The 17595-nt window shown below is 45.8% G+C and overlaps 2 protein-coding genes across 15 annotated transcripts in view; both read left to right on the forward strand.

The window, feature by feature from the left end:
• The window catches only part of MYO9B (myosin IXB), a 43958-nt gene extending 31301 nt beyond the window's left edge, over positions 1-12657 (forward strand). For 6 of the 13 annotated variants that reach the window (XM_064396189.1, XM_064396194.1, XM_064396198.1 and 3 more), the window contains 20 exons: positions 66-232; positions 789-1763; positions 2270-2336; positions 2693-2823; positions 3468-3625; positions 3734-3912; positions 4381-4479; positions 4969-5145; positions 5619-5660; positions 6190-6301; positions 6453-6523; positions 6935-7127; positions 7444-7572; positions 8144-8249; positions 8919-9050; positions 10014-10137; positions 10570-10617; positions 11090-11229; positions 11483-11610; positions 11763-12657. In XM_064396189.1, coding sequence (XP_064252259.1) covers positions 66-232; positions 789-1763; positions 2270-2336; positions 2693-2823; positions 3468-3625; positions 3734-3912; positions 4381-4479; positions 4969-5145; positions 5619-5660; positions 6190-6301; positions 6453-6523; positions 6935-7127; positions 7444-7572; positions 8144-8249; positions 8919-9050; positions 10014-10137; positions 10570-10617; positions 11090-11229; positions 11483-11610; positions 11763-12199 — 3615 coding nt within the window. In that variant the 3' untranslated portion in view covers positions 12200-12657. Of the gene's footprint in view, positions 1-65; positions 233-788; positions 1764-2269; positions 2337-2692; positions 2824-3467; positions 3626-3733; positions 3913-4380; positions 4480-4968; positions 5146-5618; positions 5661-6189; positions 6302-6452; positions 6524-6934; positions 7128-7443; positions 7573-8143; positions 8250-8918; positions 9051-9494; positions 9685-10013; positions 10138-10569; positions 10618-11089; positions 11230-11482; positions 11623-11762 lie in introns of those variants that run through there. The other 7 variants (XM_064396190.1, XM_064396192.1, XM_064396200.1 and 4 more) reach the window with 5 other exon arrangements.
• A 466-nt stretch (positions 12658-13123) lies between these two features.
• Positions 13124-16564, forward strand: USE1 (unconventional SNARE in the ER 1). Of its 2 annotated transcripts, none has more exons than XM_064396404.1 (8): positions 13124-13283; positions 13443-13492; positions 14026-14104; positions 14538-14726; positions 14917-14935; positions 15613-15643; positions 15881-16043; positions 16244-16564. In XM_064396404.1, exons 1-8 carry the CDS (start codon positions 13146-13148, stop codon positions 16424-16426), a joined length of 852 nt encoding a protein of 283 aa, XP_064252474.1. In that variant the 5' UTR covers positions 13124-13145; the 3' UTR covers positions 16427-16564. The 2 variants fall into 2 exon arrangements, with proteins under 2 accessions (XP_064252474.1, XP_064252475.1); XM_064396405.1 differs by having other exon boundaries at positions 13125-13283; positions 14574-14726.
• The last annotated feature ends 1031 nt before the right edge of the window (positions 16565-17595 follow it).

Raw genomic sequence — 17595 nt, forward strand, 5'->3', positions numbered from 1 at the left:
CTCTGTCATGGAGCACTCCCCATGTTGAGGCAGCCCTCCCTCACCTGAGGAACATCCCTTTGCAGGCGTGCTGGCGCTCCCGCTGTGTCAGGATGGCTCTGCAGAGGAACAACGCTGCCATCGAGATCCAGGCGGCCTGGAGGCGGCACCGGCAGCGGAAACGCTTCCTGCAGCTCAGGAGGAGACTTTGTCTCCTGCAGGCCCTGGTCAGGGGACACCTGCAGAGGAAAAGGTAAAGGGAAGGAGCACCGTGGCATGAAAACATCCATTTAATCACCTGGCTTCACCTGCCAAGCTCAGTTTGTGTGGTGGGGTGACTTAGTAAACAACTTGGTAAATTGTTGCCCAAGGAAGTTGTGGCTGTCCCTGGACCCATGGAAGTGGCCAAGGGCAGGTGGGGTGGGGTTTGGAACACCCTGGGATAGTGGAAGGTGTCCCATCCCCATGACAGGGAGATGGGAATTAGATGATCTTTAAGGTTCCTCCCAACCCAAACCATTCTGGGATTGTATGAACTTTAAGGTAGTTACTGCCATGTGATATTTCAGTCAGTGTCAAGTGGTCAGTGGAGTGTGGACACTGGGTGAGTGCTCAGGACTTGAGATTTATTCAGCTCAGCTGCACTGGTGCTGCCAGTCCTGAGAAGCAGACACCTCCCTGCAGTCCACTGGGACTGTAGGTGTAGTTTGGGTCCATGTTGCTATTTGGGCTGTATTTAAGCAGTAGGTGGGTTTTTTTGACCCCTGGACACTAAGGATTTGTATTTTCATATTAAAAATTCTTAACAGATACCAGAAAATGGTTCTAGAAAGGCAGAAAGCTGAAAAAGAGCAGAGAGAAATGCAGGAAGATGAAGACAAAGAGCAAGATACGAGCAAGACATACGACATACATGAAGATATGAGCAAGGATGAGCAAAGTGAGCCAGCAGCAGATGAGCTACCTGTGAAACACGAGTCAGAGCCAGATCAAGCTGTTCAGGACGAAGATCAAGCTCAAAATGAGCAAGCTGAAAACCTGAGCTCATCTGAGAGAGCCACGTTACCCCAGAAGCAGCCGGGGGAGGGCTCAGAGAGAGTGACCAACAGCCGGGAGAAGCGGGAATCCCGTCGGCAGAGGGGGCTGGAACACAATGACTTACAGAACAAGCATGTGCTCCTGTCCTTTGAAGGACCATCTGCATTGTGCCACGAGGAGCAAACTGTTTCTGAAGAGCCCCTGGAAACTGCTCCAGAGCCAGAGAAATCCCCAGCACAAGAAGATAATGTCCTTCAGGGAAGCAGTGAGGGAGAGAAAAGTGCAAGTGAAGAAAAAGCTCTTTCAGACACTCCACCATCAAGTGAGATAAAGGAAAGTGGTTCTGTTCCTGAGCAGCCACCTGGATCAGATGCAGAGGACACGGCAGCTGATAGAACGAAAGCACAACGGAATCAAAATAACCAAATAAAAGGCAGCCAAAGCTTTACCTGCCCTGAAAGGCCAACAGATCTTGCACTGAATGTTCATAACACACTGTCTGCTACTGGCAGCTTTCAGGGCCCTGCTGACTGCTGGGCAGATAGAAACAGGCGGCAGAGGGCAGCCAAAGAGCTGGACAGCCCCACTGCTGCAATCCAGAGATACGTGGATGACCCAGAGAAGCTCAAGTACAAGAGAGAGAAGTGGAAAGGAAAGAGGCAGTCTGATGCTGGCCAGAATGACGTGCTGAGTCAGTCCCTGGATGGAAGGATACGTGTGGATAAGTCTCCTCAGGATCATTTAGAGTAAGGGCAGCTTCCTTTTTTTCACTTCACAGAAAATATCTGTAATGTTTAAAAATCAATGGAGCACTCCTGAGAGCCTTTACATTTGGGCCATGTTATGGGAGCACATGGAGTTGTGAACAACTCCTGCTTTTCCTTGGCTCCCAGTCCTGCAGTGAATCTGTATGGGCTGAATGTTTTCAGAAGCTCACAAAAGCTGCAAAGCCTGCCTGGCTGTATTAAAAGAAGGAGTCAGGGCATTAGCTGCAATAGTGTCTGGAGTTTGTTTTCATGTGTCTTTTACCCATTGAAAACAAGGTTTTACTGACCTGCAGCTTGCAAGCATCATCCCTCTGATATGGCAGGAAATCTGACATTTCTGTACTTTTTCATTTCTCACAAAGTAAATTGCATGGTCTGATCAGGGTTCTGACTCAGATGCAGTGTTGGTATGTGGGTTATTTAGAAGATGTGAAGAGGCCACAGACTTTATTAAAATATATGTTCTGAAAGTCATCTCATTACAGGAAGAAGGGGAGTTCAGCTTCATTAAGTGACCTCTCAACACTGGCCCAGACTGTTGCCATGAACCAGGTATTGGTGCTGTTGTGCATATTTATACTTAATTATAATTGTTTATAAATATTAAAGATTTGTGAATAATCGTCTGTAGTGTGTTTGTGTTCCTTTAGGTTGATTTTCTTTTTGCTTGATACCCATGTAAAAATAATCATCAGGAAATATTATACAGTCATTTGAAAACCTATTTTTTAATAAAATGGTTCCTTGATCAAATCATTAAATATACTTGGCTCTTGTATTAGGAAGCTAATATCTATTGAGTAAAGTGTATTGTCTTGAAGTAAACTTCACCATTCTAGTTTTTAAAACCATTTAAAGAATCTATGTCACTCAAATTGGAGTTTTTGACCCCCTCCTCTCTCCTGTAGCAGTCACCAGATCCAATTGAAGAAGAAAAAGGCAACAAGAAGTTCCCTGTGCAGAAGAAGCCCAGTGACCACTTCCCTACCTTGGACACAGCCGTTCCTGTGCAGCCAGCGAGTCAGCAAGGGGATGCCAAGTATGGCTTGTGTGTGTGACTGGCCTGTCTTTCACAAAATGCAAACAAAAAGGGATTTTCCATTGGTACTTGAGCTGGGCACCTTGAGACTGTGATTGTGCAGAGGCACAAGCTGGCATCAGCTACATGAGTGGCTGTGTTGCTGCTTCATGTTGCTCTGAGCATGATATCTGAGCCTGCTGAGGAACAGATTCTCTGCTTGCATAACACTTTCTGTGAACTGGTTCTTTTTTAAAATAAGAACCAACTTACAGCTGGGATTAAAGGTTCATGTAGTGTAATACAACACCAAGAGAAAAGCTGAAGAGCCCAGCTAGCATGTAATGCTGTTTCCCTGGCATGCTCCAGCCTCTGGCACTCTGCAGCCCAGAGACTTCCTGAGCCAGAAGTGATGTTTTGGATACGTGAGGGGTTGTCTGTGTGTGCTGAAGGTAGTGCTCTGATCTTGTAAATACCAGAAAGTCCAGGAGTGCTTTCACATTGTCTTTACCTTTTTATGTGCTGCTCAGTTTTTCTGCAGGTTGGGCCTTAAATATTCCCCATAGTTGTGGATCCTGTTGTGGGTTATTATTAAGAGCCTGTTCTTGTGGCAGAGCCAGCTTCCATTACTAATGGGACAGACTTGTATCTGCTTTTGTATTCAGGTCTGCTTTCAAAAGCCCTTTGCGTAGACTTTTGGGGAAAAAGCCAGACAAGAAAATTGCAAAGGAGAGTTCTGATGTGATTGAGGAAGGAGACGGCCTCTCCCTGGTGTCTTGTGTCCTCTTTACAGACACGGGAGGAACCCAGAAAGTTTCAGAAGGTGAGTTGGGTGATTTAACCCTCAGCACAGTGCGGCTTTTCTGCGAGGAAACAAATGCTGCAGAATTCCCTCGCCCTGCTTGAACGTACAGATCCATTTCTTTGGCAGGTTCTTCAGGGCAGCCAGGCCGCCCCCAGGCTGGGAAGGAGAGCAGCAAAGCCAAGAAGAACAGAACCATAAAGATCAGCAAGATCTCGAGCGTGTCCCAGAACTGGCGCGCGTCCATGGTCCGGGAGATTGCAAACGCCAATGAGCTGAAACACCTGGATGAGTTCCTCCTAAACAAGGTGAAAGGCTCCCAGCCATGAGAAAATTCAAGTCTTTGTTCACTGTTTGTGTAGAGTTTTAAAGCTTGCTGGTCTAGGTGCCAAGTTTGTGTTATAATCTAAAGCAAAAGGGAATTGATTGGATGGTTTGACTGAGTTAGGTCTGCATTAGGGTCCTTTCTGTTCTTTTCCTCAAGTCACTGAATGCATAATATTAAATACAATACAGGGCATTCATGTTAGTTCTTTGTTTACAAATGAGTGGGCAGCAAAATTTGTATAAAAGAAAAGCGAGAGTTGTAAATAGAGAGTTCTCTAAAGCCCAACTATCCAACTCTACTGTTTTGTATCATCAGCACAGTGCATTAAAAAATGTTGTTTTAAATAATTGGAATGGTCACAAATGACTAAGCCCAGCCACTGAAGCTTAACTCTGTTCAGATGTTCTTTTTCTAACAAAATCTGATGCAGATGTATTTTTTTTCCTAGATCAATGACTTACGCTCCCAGAAGTCTGGTGTTGAATGTTTGTTTTTTGAAGCCACAGAGAAGTTCAGAGGAAACATCAAGACCATGTACTCTGCTCCTGTAAGTAGTAAGTCTCAATAAAGGAAAGTTGGCAGGCAGTAAATGAGTTGAGTGTGCAGGTTAAAGGCTTGGCCTGCAGCTCTTCAACAAAGCAGTTCAGCAATTTTCAGCCTAGAATTCAGAGCTGAATGTTAGACTCATTTTACAGTTCTGCTGTAATCTCAAGCAGCCTACTTTGTTTTCCTTTGCTCATTCACTCAGCCATAAATTTATTTTTAGAAATTGATGGATTTTGCTGTCTTCAATCTCCTAATGCTGAAGAGAGGAGCCAGCAGCTTTTCCAATATTCTTCTGACACTGCCTTGTGTCAGCCAAGTGCTGTTGGACAGTGCAGGAGGGAAGTGTGTTAGCTTGTTTCTGTCATGGGCTGTTATCTTTGACTTTGATCATGGCTGTGCTTTTTCACCTCTGAACTTAAGTACCTGAAAATATGGAACTGTCTCAACAGTATCAAAAAGGAATGTCTGACAAGTATTTTTCCTTCTTTAGAATGGACAAATCCATGTTGGCTATAAAGATCTGGTGGAAAATTACCAGCTCCTAGTTACAAACCTGGCCAAAAAAAGGGAAGAGAAAGAAGTCAAGCTGGTTTTGAATCTCTTTCTATCCCTTCTGGATGAATTCATCAGAGGATATACAAAGAAAGAGGAATCTGAGCAGCCCAAGGTATGAAAGTTATTCTGTTGCTGGTTTATGGTATGATGAAACACTGCTGCTCTCTTAACATAGGGGACCTGTGTTATCTCAAAAACCTTCTCCATGGCATTCTTTATTATTTGGGAAACATCATACACACATCATGTGTATAACAAATTCTGATTGCTGATACACCTTTATGGAATTGTTAATTTTTAACTTAATATTTTCAGAATCTGAAAGTGTGTTTTCTTTGGTGAAAACATAGGAGTTCTCTGGAGGTTTGGGAGATGGAGTTGCTATGTCATCAGGCAGTGAGCTCAGTTGGTTTTTAGGAAGTTGATAGTGTCAGCTCAGACAACCCTCAAAGCAAGCTGAACCTGCAGGATAGTGTCTCAAATGTCTGGAGGTGAAGTAAAGTCTGGGAAACTCAGTAAGGGGAAAAAAAAGGAATGGGATATCTGAATTTCAAAGACTAAGGCCAGTTTTGTTTCCCGTTGCAGCAAACCAAAGCCCAGAAGAAGAAACGGAAACAAGATCGTGCAGTAAGTGCTTTCTTTCTGCAATAATCCCAGTCCTCAGGTGCACTCACAGAACACAAACACCCTTTGAAGAGCTTGATTTTGTACTGATGTTCTGGTTTGTTTTGCATGCTCATTCACTTACCTCTTTTATGAGGATGTGACAGTATAAAACCAGTTTTCACAAAGCAGAGATCTTTCTCATGCAGTTATAGGTTTTACTCAAGCATTTTCTTGCTTGACCATAGCTTCTTTTAAAGTCTAAAGGCTTTCTCAAGCCTGGGCTGTTTAAAAGAAAACAACTGCTAAATATTAATAACAAAACTACAGCTCTTGTACTGTACTGATGAACTTTAGGGCAGCAAGTCAATTATGAAATGTTCCAGCAGACCTTCAGATAGGGTGAAATTTGGTTTCAGGGGGAAAGCTTTCAGCTGTAATGGTAAAATAAAAGATGGAAATGTGACATAGGGTAGATGGTTTTATTAAAAACAATAATAATCATTTTTAAAATGCAAGAAGTGTTCACTGGTTCCTTGTTGTCTCTCACCAGATTGAAGAGCACAATGGCCACGTGTTCACAAACTACCAAGTGAGCATCCGGCAGTCGTGTGAGCACTGCTCCTCCTACATCTGGCCCATGGAGAAGGCCTGTCTGTGCAGTGGTGAGTGAGCACGCCTCAGGTGTGCAGACTGCCTGTACCCCTGGGGCTGCAAGTGGGCCTGGGTGAACAGGCCACATAGAAAGTGGGTAATTCAAGATGCAAAGGGCTTCAGTGTGATTTAGATGCTTGTAACAAGTACTCCTTTCTCTAGTTTGCAAGCTGACTTGTCACAAGAAGTGCATGTCCAAAATCCAGAGCAGCTGTACCTCCTGTGGGAAAAAGGTAAGGCCCGTGGATCTGGGATGGGGTTCTGTGGTGCCAGAAGTGGTACATGCAAAATGCTGCCTTTATTTCTCAATAAATGAACAGTGAATGCCCAGGCACTGAATAAAAATTGTTTGAACAGTTCCCTCCTCAGTCAGAGAGGGACCCTGCCCTTGCAGAAACAGAGCTTTCTCCTGGGAGGTGATGCTTGAGCTAATTTAGGAACCCTTCTCACGGAGTGTGTGTGCAGTGTTGGCCAAACTGATAAAGAAACCCTGCAGTGTGAACCATAAAGCCTCTTTATTGCTGCAGCTCAGCAAATCTGCCCTATGATCAAAGGCAGACTAAACCACTCAGCTGTAGTTTCTGGAAGCATGAGGCAGTTGTGGCTGGGGAAGAGCAGTGGGGTCACAGCTGTGTCCCCCCCAGGGCGAGCAGGACGCGGAGCCGCGGCACTTCGGGGTGTGCGTGAGCGCCCTGACCAGCGAGAGGAACTCGGTGCCCGTGGTCATGGAGAAGCTGCTGGAGTACGTGGAGATGCACGGGCTCTACACAGAAGGCATCTACAGGAAATCAGGATCAGCAAATCGGATGAAGGAGCTGAAGCAGTTGCTGCAAGAAGGTCCAAGCAGTGTTGAGTCTTTGCATGTCATTGCATGATATCAGTTTTCCCTGCAATTCTCTTCTATCTGAAAGTATCTGTCACTTCTTAGTGTTTAAAAACACCTTTTTTGCTGACTGTGCAGGCTGTATTATTTTTGTTGGCTGCCAAAAGCTGTTTAGTACCTTTAAATTACTATCTTTTGCCTATTTTTAACTTCTGAATCGCATCTGGATTCTGTGAACAGGAGATTAGAATGTTTCTAATCTTATTTCTATGGGGTATCATTGTGTGCATCAAAGGAATGAACTGCTCTAAATAAAACATTTCTTTTCAGACCCAAACTCAGTGAAACTGGAGAATTACCCTATTCACACCATCACGGGGATCCTCAAGCAGTGGCTGAGGGAATTGCCAGACCCACTGATGACCTCAGCACAGTACAATGATTTTCTCAGAGCTGTAGGTAGGTTTAAGAACCATTCTTCAAACATTTCTGCTTTGACTCATTGTGTCCTTGGGAAAAGAAATTCTTAAGATGATCATGCTGACTAAACAGCTCCTTCCAGTGCACTTACAACAATGATTTTAGACATTTTACATAAAACACTCTTCATGGAATTTCTCTCTAGCTTACTTGATCTTGCTTCAGGATTCTTTTTTATTTTTAGTGTGTCACAGCTGCACTTTCTAAAAACTGAACAAGAATGTCAATAAGTTTCCTTTCAGGAAAGGTTTTTCTTGTTATTCTGAACCATATCTGGGTATACAGATAGTTAAAACTCCTAGATTCTTTTAACTTCAGTGGGATTAAGGCACCCTAGATAGTGTTGCAGGTGTTGTGTCACTTGGTGATGGCTAATAGTAGCAACATCTGAAAATGCAGGATAATTGCAGTGCCATGAGGGGTACTTTAACATTCATTTATAATAGTTGCTAAATGAAATGACAGTAAGACTTACCAAAATTTAGTAATTTTAAGCTTTCCACTAGCCTTGCACAGCAATTAATATCTTGTGTTTTCTCCCTTTGTGCAGAACTACCAGAGAAACAGGAGCAACTCTGTGCCATTTACAGTGTCCTGGAGCAGCTGCCACAAGCAAATCATAATACCTTGGAACGACTCATCTTCCATCTTGTCAAGTAATGAGTTAAATTTCTTCGTTTGTAGAGAAACTGTGATTCTGAATGCTGCTTGGAAGCTTTCTAAAGTGTTAAACACCTTCAGTGTCAGTGTGGGGATTGTGCTGCTGGTTTGGAAATGAAAGCATTGAAGCTGGTAGTTGTGCTCATGAACAGGTGTGTGGTTACTTCTACACCTGGTGTATTTAGATCAAACCAGGTAAGAACAACTTTGAAGACAAGGTAGATCTCAAAGCCTTGGTGAGCACCTGGATTTAGACAGAGGGGCTTGTAGTGAACTGGGGATGAGCATAGACAAGTCCCAGGAGCAGGTGGTAAAGGGACTGGTAAAGGGGCTGCTCTTGCCCAAGGAACCTGGGGACTTTCCAAGCAGCCCTCTGAACATGGGCAAAAGGGATCTTTGAAGAGAAGATGCTGAATTACCAGACATACTTTTAAGAAGCTACCAGACTAGCTTAGCCTGGGTGACTTCCTGATCCTTTGATACATGAAATGTTGTCTACTTAGTAGGTATGAAATAATTGTAAAGCTTCTTTGGACTGCTGTACACACTGAGTGTCCAAGAGGCCTCCTTACATGTTATTTGGGAGCTCTGGCAAGGTGTGATCAGGGTGTTAATATCCTAGCAAGGTCCACTTACAATCTCTTTTCCTGGATGTTGAATTTCAGAGTGGCTTTGATAGAGGATGTGAACCGCATGTCCCCCAACGCCTTGGCCATCGTGTTTGCTCCGTGCCTCTTGCGCTGTCCTGATACCTCTGACCCCCTGACCAGCATGAAGGATGTCTCAAAAACAACCATGTAAGTTCTGGCAGTCTGCTGAGAAGCAGTGTTTTGGAATGGGATGGGATGGAAGGTCAGTACCATTACCTGTATTTGCTACAACTTTATTCATATCAAGCTGAGAAGCTGAGGTTCAGGAGTTGTTGAATTCTAGCTCTGCCAGTGCTGCCAGCTCATACACCCCTCTTCAGGCCTTCCACCTGTCTCCATTTCACTAAGCATAAAGTAGGGTGATCTGTAAGTCTTAACTATCAGGCTTGTGTTTTGCCTCAAGATAATCTATTTTCTGGGGGGCTTGTACCCTAATTATCTATTTTGCTGAGATACAAGGCGTAATAAACAATAAGATATAGAATTAAGCTGTCTCCTGCATACTTAGAACCCCTGATGATCTTTTCTGCATTGTTCTTTGAATTGAAGAAGGTTCTGTCCTTGACCCTCTCTGTTCTCCTCACCCTCCAGTAACTCTGGCTGTGAGAGCCCCTCACCATCCTCACTGCATGGCTGGCCTTGCCTCTGCCTCCAACGAAAAGAGTTTGAAAAATGACAGCTTTTTGTAACTTCTTACTGATCCCTGGGGCCATAGAGGTGGAGAAGGGCAGTTGCAGGCTGGTTGTGTCTCTGCCAGCCTGTGCCAACACAGGGACAACAGGTAGAGGCAGCAGGAGCTGTTGGCAGCCGTGGCAATGTCTGTGTGCTCACCACTGTGTACAGCCAGCATGGAAGGCTCTGGTGATCCCAGGAGGAACATGTGCCATTACCTGTCACCATTAGCTGTCCTGTTGTGCCTGCTGTGTTGGACTCTTCACCCTGTTACCATGCAGTGCTGCTGTGAGGGATGGGCTGGGATGCTGTGGTCACATTCCAGCCACATGTGTGTGACAAACACGCCCAGGCCAGGAGCAGCATCCCATCCCACCATGGTTGTTTCAGAACTTCCATAGTATGAGGCAGCTCAATAAGCTCTTGCCTTTCTCACAGGTGTGTAGAAATGCTCATAAAGGAGCAGATAAGGAAGTACAAGATAAAAATGGAAGAAATCAATCAGCTGGAAGCAGCAGAGAGCTTCGCTTTCCGACGGCTCTCGTTGCTTCGGCAGAACACGGTAAGTGTTGAACTAAAACTTCCAAAATAAAACTTCCAAATAAAACTTCCACCAAATTGGGGAGGGAGTGCTACTTCTCGTGTCCAGCCATTCAGTGAGTCAAAAATCAGCTGGAAAAAAACACCTACCCAAAGCTGTATGCAGGAGCTCATATACAACTGCACTGAAGTTCTGATAAATTAAAGGTGCAGGGGTGGGAATCTGCTTTTATACTGTTCAAAATCTATTCCCATGTAATTCTGTCAGTGGAACTAAGATTAGGTATCTGACATAGCAAAAGAGTTCCTTCACTGCAGAGATGGCTGGTGTGCAAAAATATGCTGCATTCTAGGAGGGAAAATACTCTTTGTTTTTGTTGTGCTGATTAATACAAAACAAACTGTGTCTGATCAGAGGCTGCATATAGTGAATTTGGTCTCCATCTCTCTCTAGCTCTGGCCTATAAAACTTGGGTTCTCTTCCCCTTACGAGGGGAAGCTGGTATGTACAACTGCCTGGCTCCAGTGCATGGGTTTTTCTTATGGTACTCTTGCATGACTAAAGTACTTACACGGGTTGTAACTCAGTTTTAAACACTCCTGAACAATCAGGACTGCATGTACTGGTGCAACTTCCTCCCCAGACTGCATGCAGGGCTGCTGGGCTTTTCTGTCATCACCTGATATTTTATAGACACTGTATGTAACTTACATTGGATGTAATAATATTACTCATTAAGTGACTACTAAAACTAAGTTGAGCCTCACAGGTCAAAAAAAGGTAACAAAATCCTGGATATCAGGTGAACAGGAAACTTTCTTACTTTTTGAAACATTTGTGTGGATAACTAACAGCTCTTCATCAATTCCATCAGCCTCTCCTTTGACCCACTCATTTGTCTTCTACTCTGAAACTTGCAGATGGGTGTAGCTGCTTGTGGCTGACAAGTGTTACATGTGAATCTTTCTTGCAGAGTAAAAGCTCTCAGGTCAAAGGAAATGACAGTGGCACCTCAGAGCTGGACTCTGTGCACGAAGAGGAGGACGTTTCTGAAGCCAACAACCGGGAGAAGGAGATTCTCATTGATCGCATACAGTCAATAAAAGAAGAAAAGTAAGTCCCCCTTTACTTGGTGAGGCCATGCCCTTTGCACTTGGAGACAACACAGGTAGTAAAGGATACCTGTTGTCCAAAAGGATCCAAATCTGTTCTGTAGACCTTGGTGAGGGGGAAAAGGAAAAGACAAAGCACTAGCTGAGAGAAAACACTATGAGCATTAATAGTTAATGACTACATGCTTCAGCTCTGAGCGTGAGCTGCATAAAGGTGCTTGTGTCAGAGGTGCTGCAGCCTGTGTTTGATGCAGGGAGGACATCACTTACCGCTTACCTGAGCTCGACCAGCGAGGCTCTGACGAGGAAAACGTGGACTCGGAGACCTCTGCGAGCACAGAGAGCCTGCTGGAGGACAAACCAGGCCGGGTGGATACCGAAGGTCAGTATTAAGGTAGTAAGTGCTTTTTTTTATTCTATATCTTCCACTGTATACATACAGCCCAGTGACCAAACATTATCTGGTCACAGTGGCTTGTATTGAGTTACATTTTAGGCCTGCTATCAGTCTCTAAGTATCTTCTTTCTTTAAAGCAATTATTGGATTACACTGCTGTGCTCAGAGCTCCAGCGTGCCTGCCAAAGACATTTGCAAAGTGCCTTCTCTCCCGCAAACCTCTTCAGATTCTTACTCTGCATCCCTGGCTTCAAGGCGCAGATACTCCTTAACACTGTCCAAGATTAAAGTGCCCCGTCGAACTCCAGTGATGCCAACAGCAAACATAAAACTTCCTCCCGGGATGTTCAAATGTACAGAATCCCAGGAGGAGGCTTTCGCTAAGGAAGAGCGTCAGAGGGTGCAGCGGAGGGAGCAGCCAGCGAGGCGCACAGACAGCATCCACTCGGTGTACATTGCACAAGGGTCTGCACTGGCCCACGCTCAGGAACTCGGGGATGAATACGAACCCACAGCAAAACTCAAACGCAGGTTCTCGGACCCTTACTCTCACATTCCCTGTGTGGAGAAGTGAAATTCTTCAGCTCTCTGGACTCTTCTTGAAGTTGACCACAGCTTTGGCTTTAACCCTTTGAAGGCTGTGAACTTGTTCATGGTCTTTTAAGTGGCTGCGGGGAAGGCAGCCCGGAAATGTACAGTACTGTAAGGGTTAAGCAAGGTTGTTTAAAGCAAATATTCTCCACTTTAAATTAAAACCTTGCAAAGAAAGTAAAGCCTCATGTTGAATAAAATACATGGATTGAGTGTACAGGAAAAAGCCCCCCACATTCCGCTGCTGTGCCTTTTCCATTTGCCTTACAATGGACTCATGGGACCAACAGTGAGTTTAGGTCAATGTGTGTTGCCTTAATGTTTTGTATGATTTTATGACAATTTTCTCTATGGTTTACAGAACTGTTAATGTGGTAATAGCCTTAACTGAGACCAACAAATATAAAAACGTTCATTAAAACATTGCACTTTTAAAAAATACATGTGGTAGTTGATCAATGTCTGTCTAACAAGCAATTTATTCCGAAGGAAGCCTTTACTCGGGTTACTGTTTTTAATGAAGTAGGGATAAAGGACGGGGGAGAGGGAAGCACTAAGGCTGCTGTGGTATCACAGGGGAGGATTTTGGTGCTCCTGGAGCAAAGGGGAGCTGCCGTGCTGGGTGTGCTGTGCGAGCCGCCTCACCTCTGTGCGGGGACACACCGAGGGCGAGCTGCGCTCCCTCAGCAGCGCTGGAAGCCGCGGCCGTGCCCCGGCCCCTCACGGCGCTGCGCCTTGCCGGAGTGAGGGAAGAGCTCAGCTCGGCCACAGCGCTGCCCCGACCCACAGCTACCTCTGTGCCCGTGTGCGCGCCTTGGCTTTGGGGTGATTTGAGGGAGGTTTTTGGTTTGTTTTTTTCTTTTTTAAATAAACCGGGGCGGTCACGGCCCGCCCGGCGCTTCCCGCCCCTCCCCGCGCCCCGCCCCAAGATGGCGCGCGGCGCTGAGGGGAGTTCCGGTGCCGCCATGGCCGCGACGCGGCTGGAGCTGAACCTGATGCGGCTCCTGAGCCGGTGCGAGGCGCTGGCGGCGGAGCGGCGGGACCCCGAGGAGTGGCGGCTGGAGAAGGTGAGGCCGCCGCGCCCCTCCCGCCCCTCTGCCCCGCGGCACCGCGTCCGGCCCCTCAGTGACCGAGATTGGGAGCGCTGTGGTGTTAAACCCCCAGCCCTTGCCAGGCAGGGCATTTCTCCTTAATGCTGTCACTTAAAATCTTGTTTTTGCCCTCAGTATGTGGCTGCTCTGGAGGACATGCTCCGGGAGCTGAAGAAGCAGTCCAGGTGAGCGCTCTGAGCCCCTGGGTGCCCGTTGTGGGTTTGTGCTTCAGGGTGTGCCAGAGGAGGTTTAGGCTGGATACCAGGAAAAATTCCTCAGTGAAAGTGGTAAAACACTAGAAGGAGCTGCCCAGGGAAGTGATGGAGTCACCATCCCTGGAAGTGTTCAGAAAGAGAGCAGATGTGGCACTTGGCAATATGGTTTAGTGGGAATGGGGGGATTCAGTCGAAGATCTGGTGATCTTGGAGGTCTTTTCTAACATTAATAAGACTGTGATTCAATAATCTCTTACCTGTAAGTCAGCCATAGCCCACAAACACTACAGCAGTGTGTCTTCCCTGTGGAAATACATATACCTTGAGCCATCCCTGCCTTGGAAAAGGTGATTTGCAGAGGGTTGCAGGCGTATTCCCGACCTGAGGCTATTTCTGCTTCTTTGAAAAAACGTGGGGTTTTTTTATTATTTCATTTAGAAAGTAGAACACTAGAAAATCTTGATAACTTTGGTTTTGATATTGTTATCTTTCAATTCCAACAGTAAGCCAGCCCCTGAATTACTGAATGAATACTCTCGCAAAGTGGACTTCCTAAAGGGACTCCTAGAAGCTGAAAAATTGGTAAGATCTACTAGCTCATTTATAAAAGATTCCAGTATTCTGTGTTTATAGTCACCTGTTGCCTGGTTCCTATGCTTACTTTTATCTTGCATCTCAAAATAACAGTTGTTAAAATCTTTTTAGGCACTCCTTGTGAAAGCCTGAATAAATATTGGATTAATATTTTGTTACAAGGAGGTATTGTATGAAACTTCAAAAGCAAAGTGTGTGTTGCATTCATCTTTGTGAGATGCAAGGCAGGTGCTGTCCCTCAGGCCTGACACCTCTCTGGGCTGCTCCCAGGTGCACCTGGAGAGCTGTGAAATGCCAACAAGCTGGGTTGAGTCACTGGGGTGCACTCAGTGCTGCTGTTCAGGCTGATTTTCTGAATCAGCAGCACTGTGGGATTGCACCCCATCCTCGTGGGTCACACCCCAGCTGCCTCGCACTGCAGGGTGTCCTATCCATGACTGCTCCCTGCTTCTCCCAGCCTTCCTCGACAGAAAAGGCTCTGGCAAACCAGTTCCTGGCCCCTGGGCGCACGCCGACGACAGCCAAGGAGAGGAGCCCGGCCACCAAAACCGTGCACCTGCAGACCAAGGCGCGCTGCACGGGCCAGATGAGGAGCGAGCTGCTCGGCACGGTGCGTTCAGTGCTGCTGCTTCACAGATTGTCTGCTTGTGTTCAGCTGCCTCGGGGGGCTCACGAGTGTCCCAGGCTGGGTGGGGAGGCAGCTCTTTATCTCTAAATCCTGGGCACAGGCACTCTGCCAGGCCTGTCCCTTATCACTGACACTTTGTAATCTGCTGTTTTGGTTCTCTTTCTCCTCCCAGGACCCCCTGGCTGCTGATGGTAAGTTTGACCAGTTGGTTCCTCTAACTGAGTCCTACAGGGAGGGGAAGAGGGAGGTCAGGTGTTCAAGATTTCCCAAAGTGTACTTTTAATTTAGTGCCTCACTTCTTTTCAAGACAACAGATTTTAAAAACAAACTAAACCAAAAACTCTGACAGATGAAAGGAGAAGTGTTGTTATCAATGGTAGCAGTGACTTGCAGGAAGTTCTTTTTGTAGCATTCATGCAGAAACAGACATTCTAATTACAGAATTAACAGGGGCAATTTATTTTGTGCCTGTTCCCTTCTGCTCTGAGCAAACCATGTGATCCTGGGTGCTTTGAGTAGGTGTTGTTCAGTTCCTCTGGAATACACAGCCATGTTATTCACGTAGGGAACTGGGAGGAATTAATTTGAGGTTTCCATGGCTACTGTTAGAGCAGCTGGAGCTGGGCCAATCTAACGTGTCCTGAAAGAACACCGAGACACACGGGCTGAAACCCTGCCCTCAGGGATGTGATTCAGCTGGGGTTTTTCCCCTCTTTTGATTTGGGTGTCCTCTTTTCCCTGCAGAAAGCAGGTAGGCATTTGACTCCCATATTTCTTGGGGTAGAGGCTGAGTAGGATTTGGATATCCAGAAATCCCTGTGATTGCATAGGAATTTATAACATGCTAAATGCTTTTTTTATTTTCCAGATTCTGAGGAGTTGAGCATAAGGAAGCGAAAGTAAGTCAAAATTTCTCATTCCAGTGCTCAGTGTTTTGGGAACTGTTTTCCCAGTGATCTTTAAATCCTTGATATGCTTTTAGTTGGGTAAAGTGTCTGCTTAGAGAAACCAAAGTATAATGCCTTCAGTTGACTCAGTGGGCCTTGGTGTCTTGTAGAGATGTAAAACCTGGGGAAAACTGTGAGATCAACCCACAAGGACACGTAAATCCTGTTTTTTCCCTGGTGCTCTTGCAGAGGCCTCACATCAGATGAGAAGCAGTCAGCAGTGGAGCTGGATGCTGTGCTGCAGCATCACCAGGACATGCAGGAGAAGCTGGCTGAGGAAATGCTCAGCTTGGCTCGCAGCCTCAAAAACAACACTCTGGCTGCCCAGAACGTGATCAAACAGGACAACCAGGTAGTGCATGTTGGGCTGGAGCCCCTCAGTTTTGCAACCCACGAGGTTCAAGTGCTGATGTGTGAAATCCTGTAGCTTGATTCCAGGTGGGATTGGAGTGGGGGCAACACCTGCCTGCAGCTGAACCTTTTCTCTGTTGGAGGAAGCTGCCAGAGCTGGCAGCTGTGAGGCTGACCCTGTTTGCTCTCTTTGCTCCACAGACACTGTCACACTCCCTCAGGATGGCAGACCAGAACTTCGAGAAGCTCAAGGACGAATCCGACCGCCTGGAACAGCACGCCAAGAAATCTGTCAACTGGCTGCTCTGGATAATGCTAATTGTAGTTTGTTTTATATTCATCAGCATGATTCTCTTCATCAGGATTTTCCCCAAACTGAAATGATTCTGTTTCATTTTATTTAAAGCTGCCTGCAGTGCAGTGGGAAAGCTCAGCTGGTGTGAGAGCTGTCACAGTCAATGCCCTTAAAGAGGCTGTGCAAGGCCTGCCTTGCATCTCCTCCCTGTGCAGGCAGTGGAGGAAGGCTTTCCTGAGGAAGCCTTTCCACACTTGCCTACTTGTTTACTTGGTGACTCTTGTTGCCTCCTGCAGGGAGAGCTGAGGTAAGCATGAGAATTTACACTTAGCTGCTAACAAGTTATTTAGTGGATAAATACAGTCATTTTTAATGTGTTTGTGACAAATGTTATGACTCCTAAAAGACATTTAGTCAATACAAATTTAAATAACAGTTGAAGTCTTACACTCTTTCCTGTCTTCACAGCTTTTCTGTATTGACCTAGGAGCTTGCTGCCAACAGGATATTTAATGTCAGTTCTGTACATACACAGCTGCAGGTGTAGAAAGGGAATTGTGCTGTTCAGGTGCTTGCTTGGCTCAGATTCAGAGTATCAACAGGTAAAACTCTTCTCAGGCTCACCTTTTGCCCAGATGGGTATTTGGGACTTTGTACTTCACCATTTTCTCCAGTTTAGATTGCTGCAGGACTGGAGCTGCTTTCTGTGCAGTGTTTGCCTCCCTTTTGTGTGTGCAAATGTTCTCACTTCTCATTGTGGTGTTGATGCCATTGCACGAAGGAAACACCGTGACCCTGCCACCTTCAAACTGTACACACAGTGCTGCAGGTGGCACAGCCCTCACCTGTGCAAACATGCTTGTGCTGGAAGATGAGGGCAAAGGAAGGTGGTGTCTTCAAGACAGAAATAATAACTTAAAAATATTCAGCCTTTCTTTTTGAGCAAATTATTCCTATTAAGAGCTCACTAAAATAAAACAGAGAAAAAAAGAAACTTGTATTTTTAAAACACTGCTGCTGCTAAAAAAACTGGGAGACTGTAGTAAAGCAGAGTTTTTGTGACAATCTGAGATCTCTGTAGGTGCTTGTGATAAGCTGAAAGCAAACCCCTCTGCATCCTGCTGGTCAGTGTTCAGGTGTGTCCCATGGAGGAGATGAGGGGCAGCAGGTGACCCTGGCTGTGCTTTAGTCTGAAACCAAACCATGGGGTGTTCCAGGCCTGGCTGCTGATCCCAACAGCCCCAGGACAGGGGAAGAG

Source organism: Passer domesticus, chromosome 21 (assembly GCF_036417665.1).
Source record: "Passer domesticus isolate bPasDom1 chromosome 21, bPasDom1.hap1, whole genome shotgun sequence".
NCBI lineage: Eukaryota > Metazoa > Chordata > Aves > Passeriformes > Passeridae > Passer > Passer domesticus.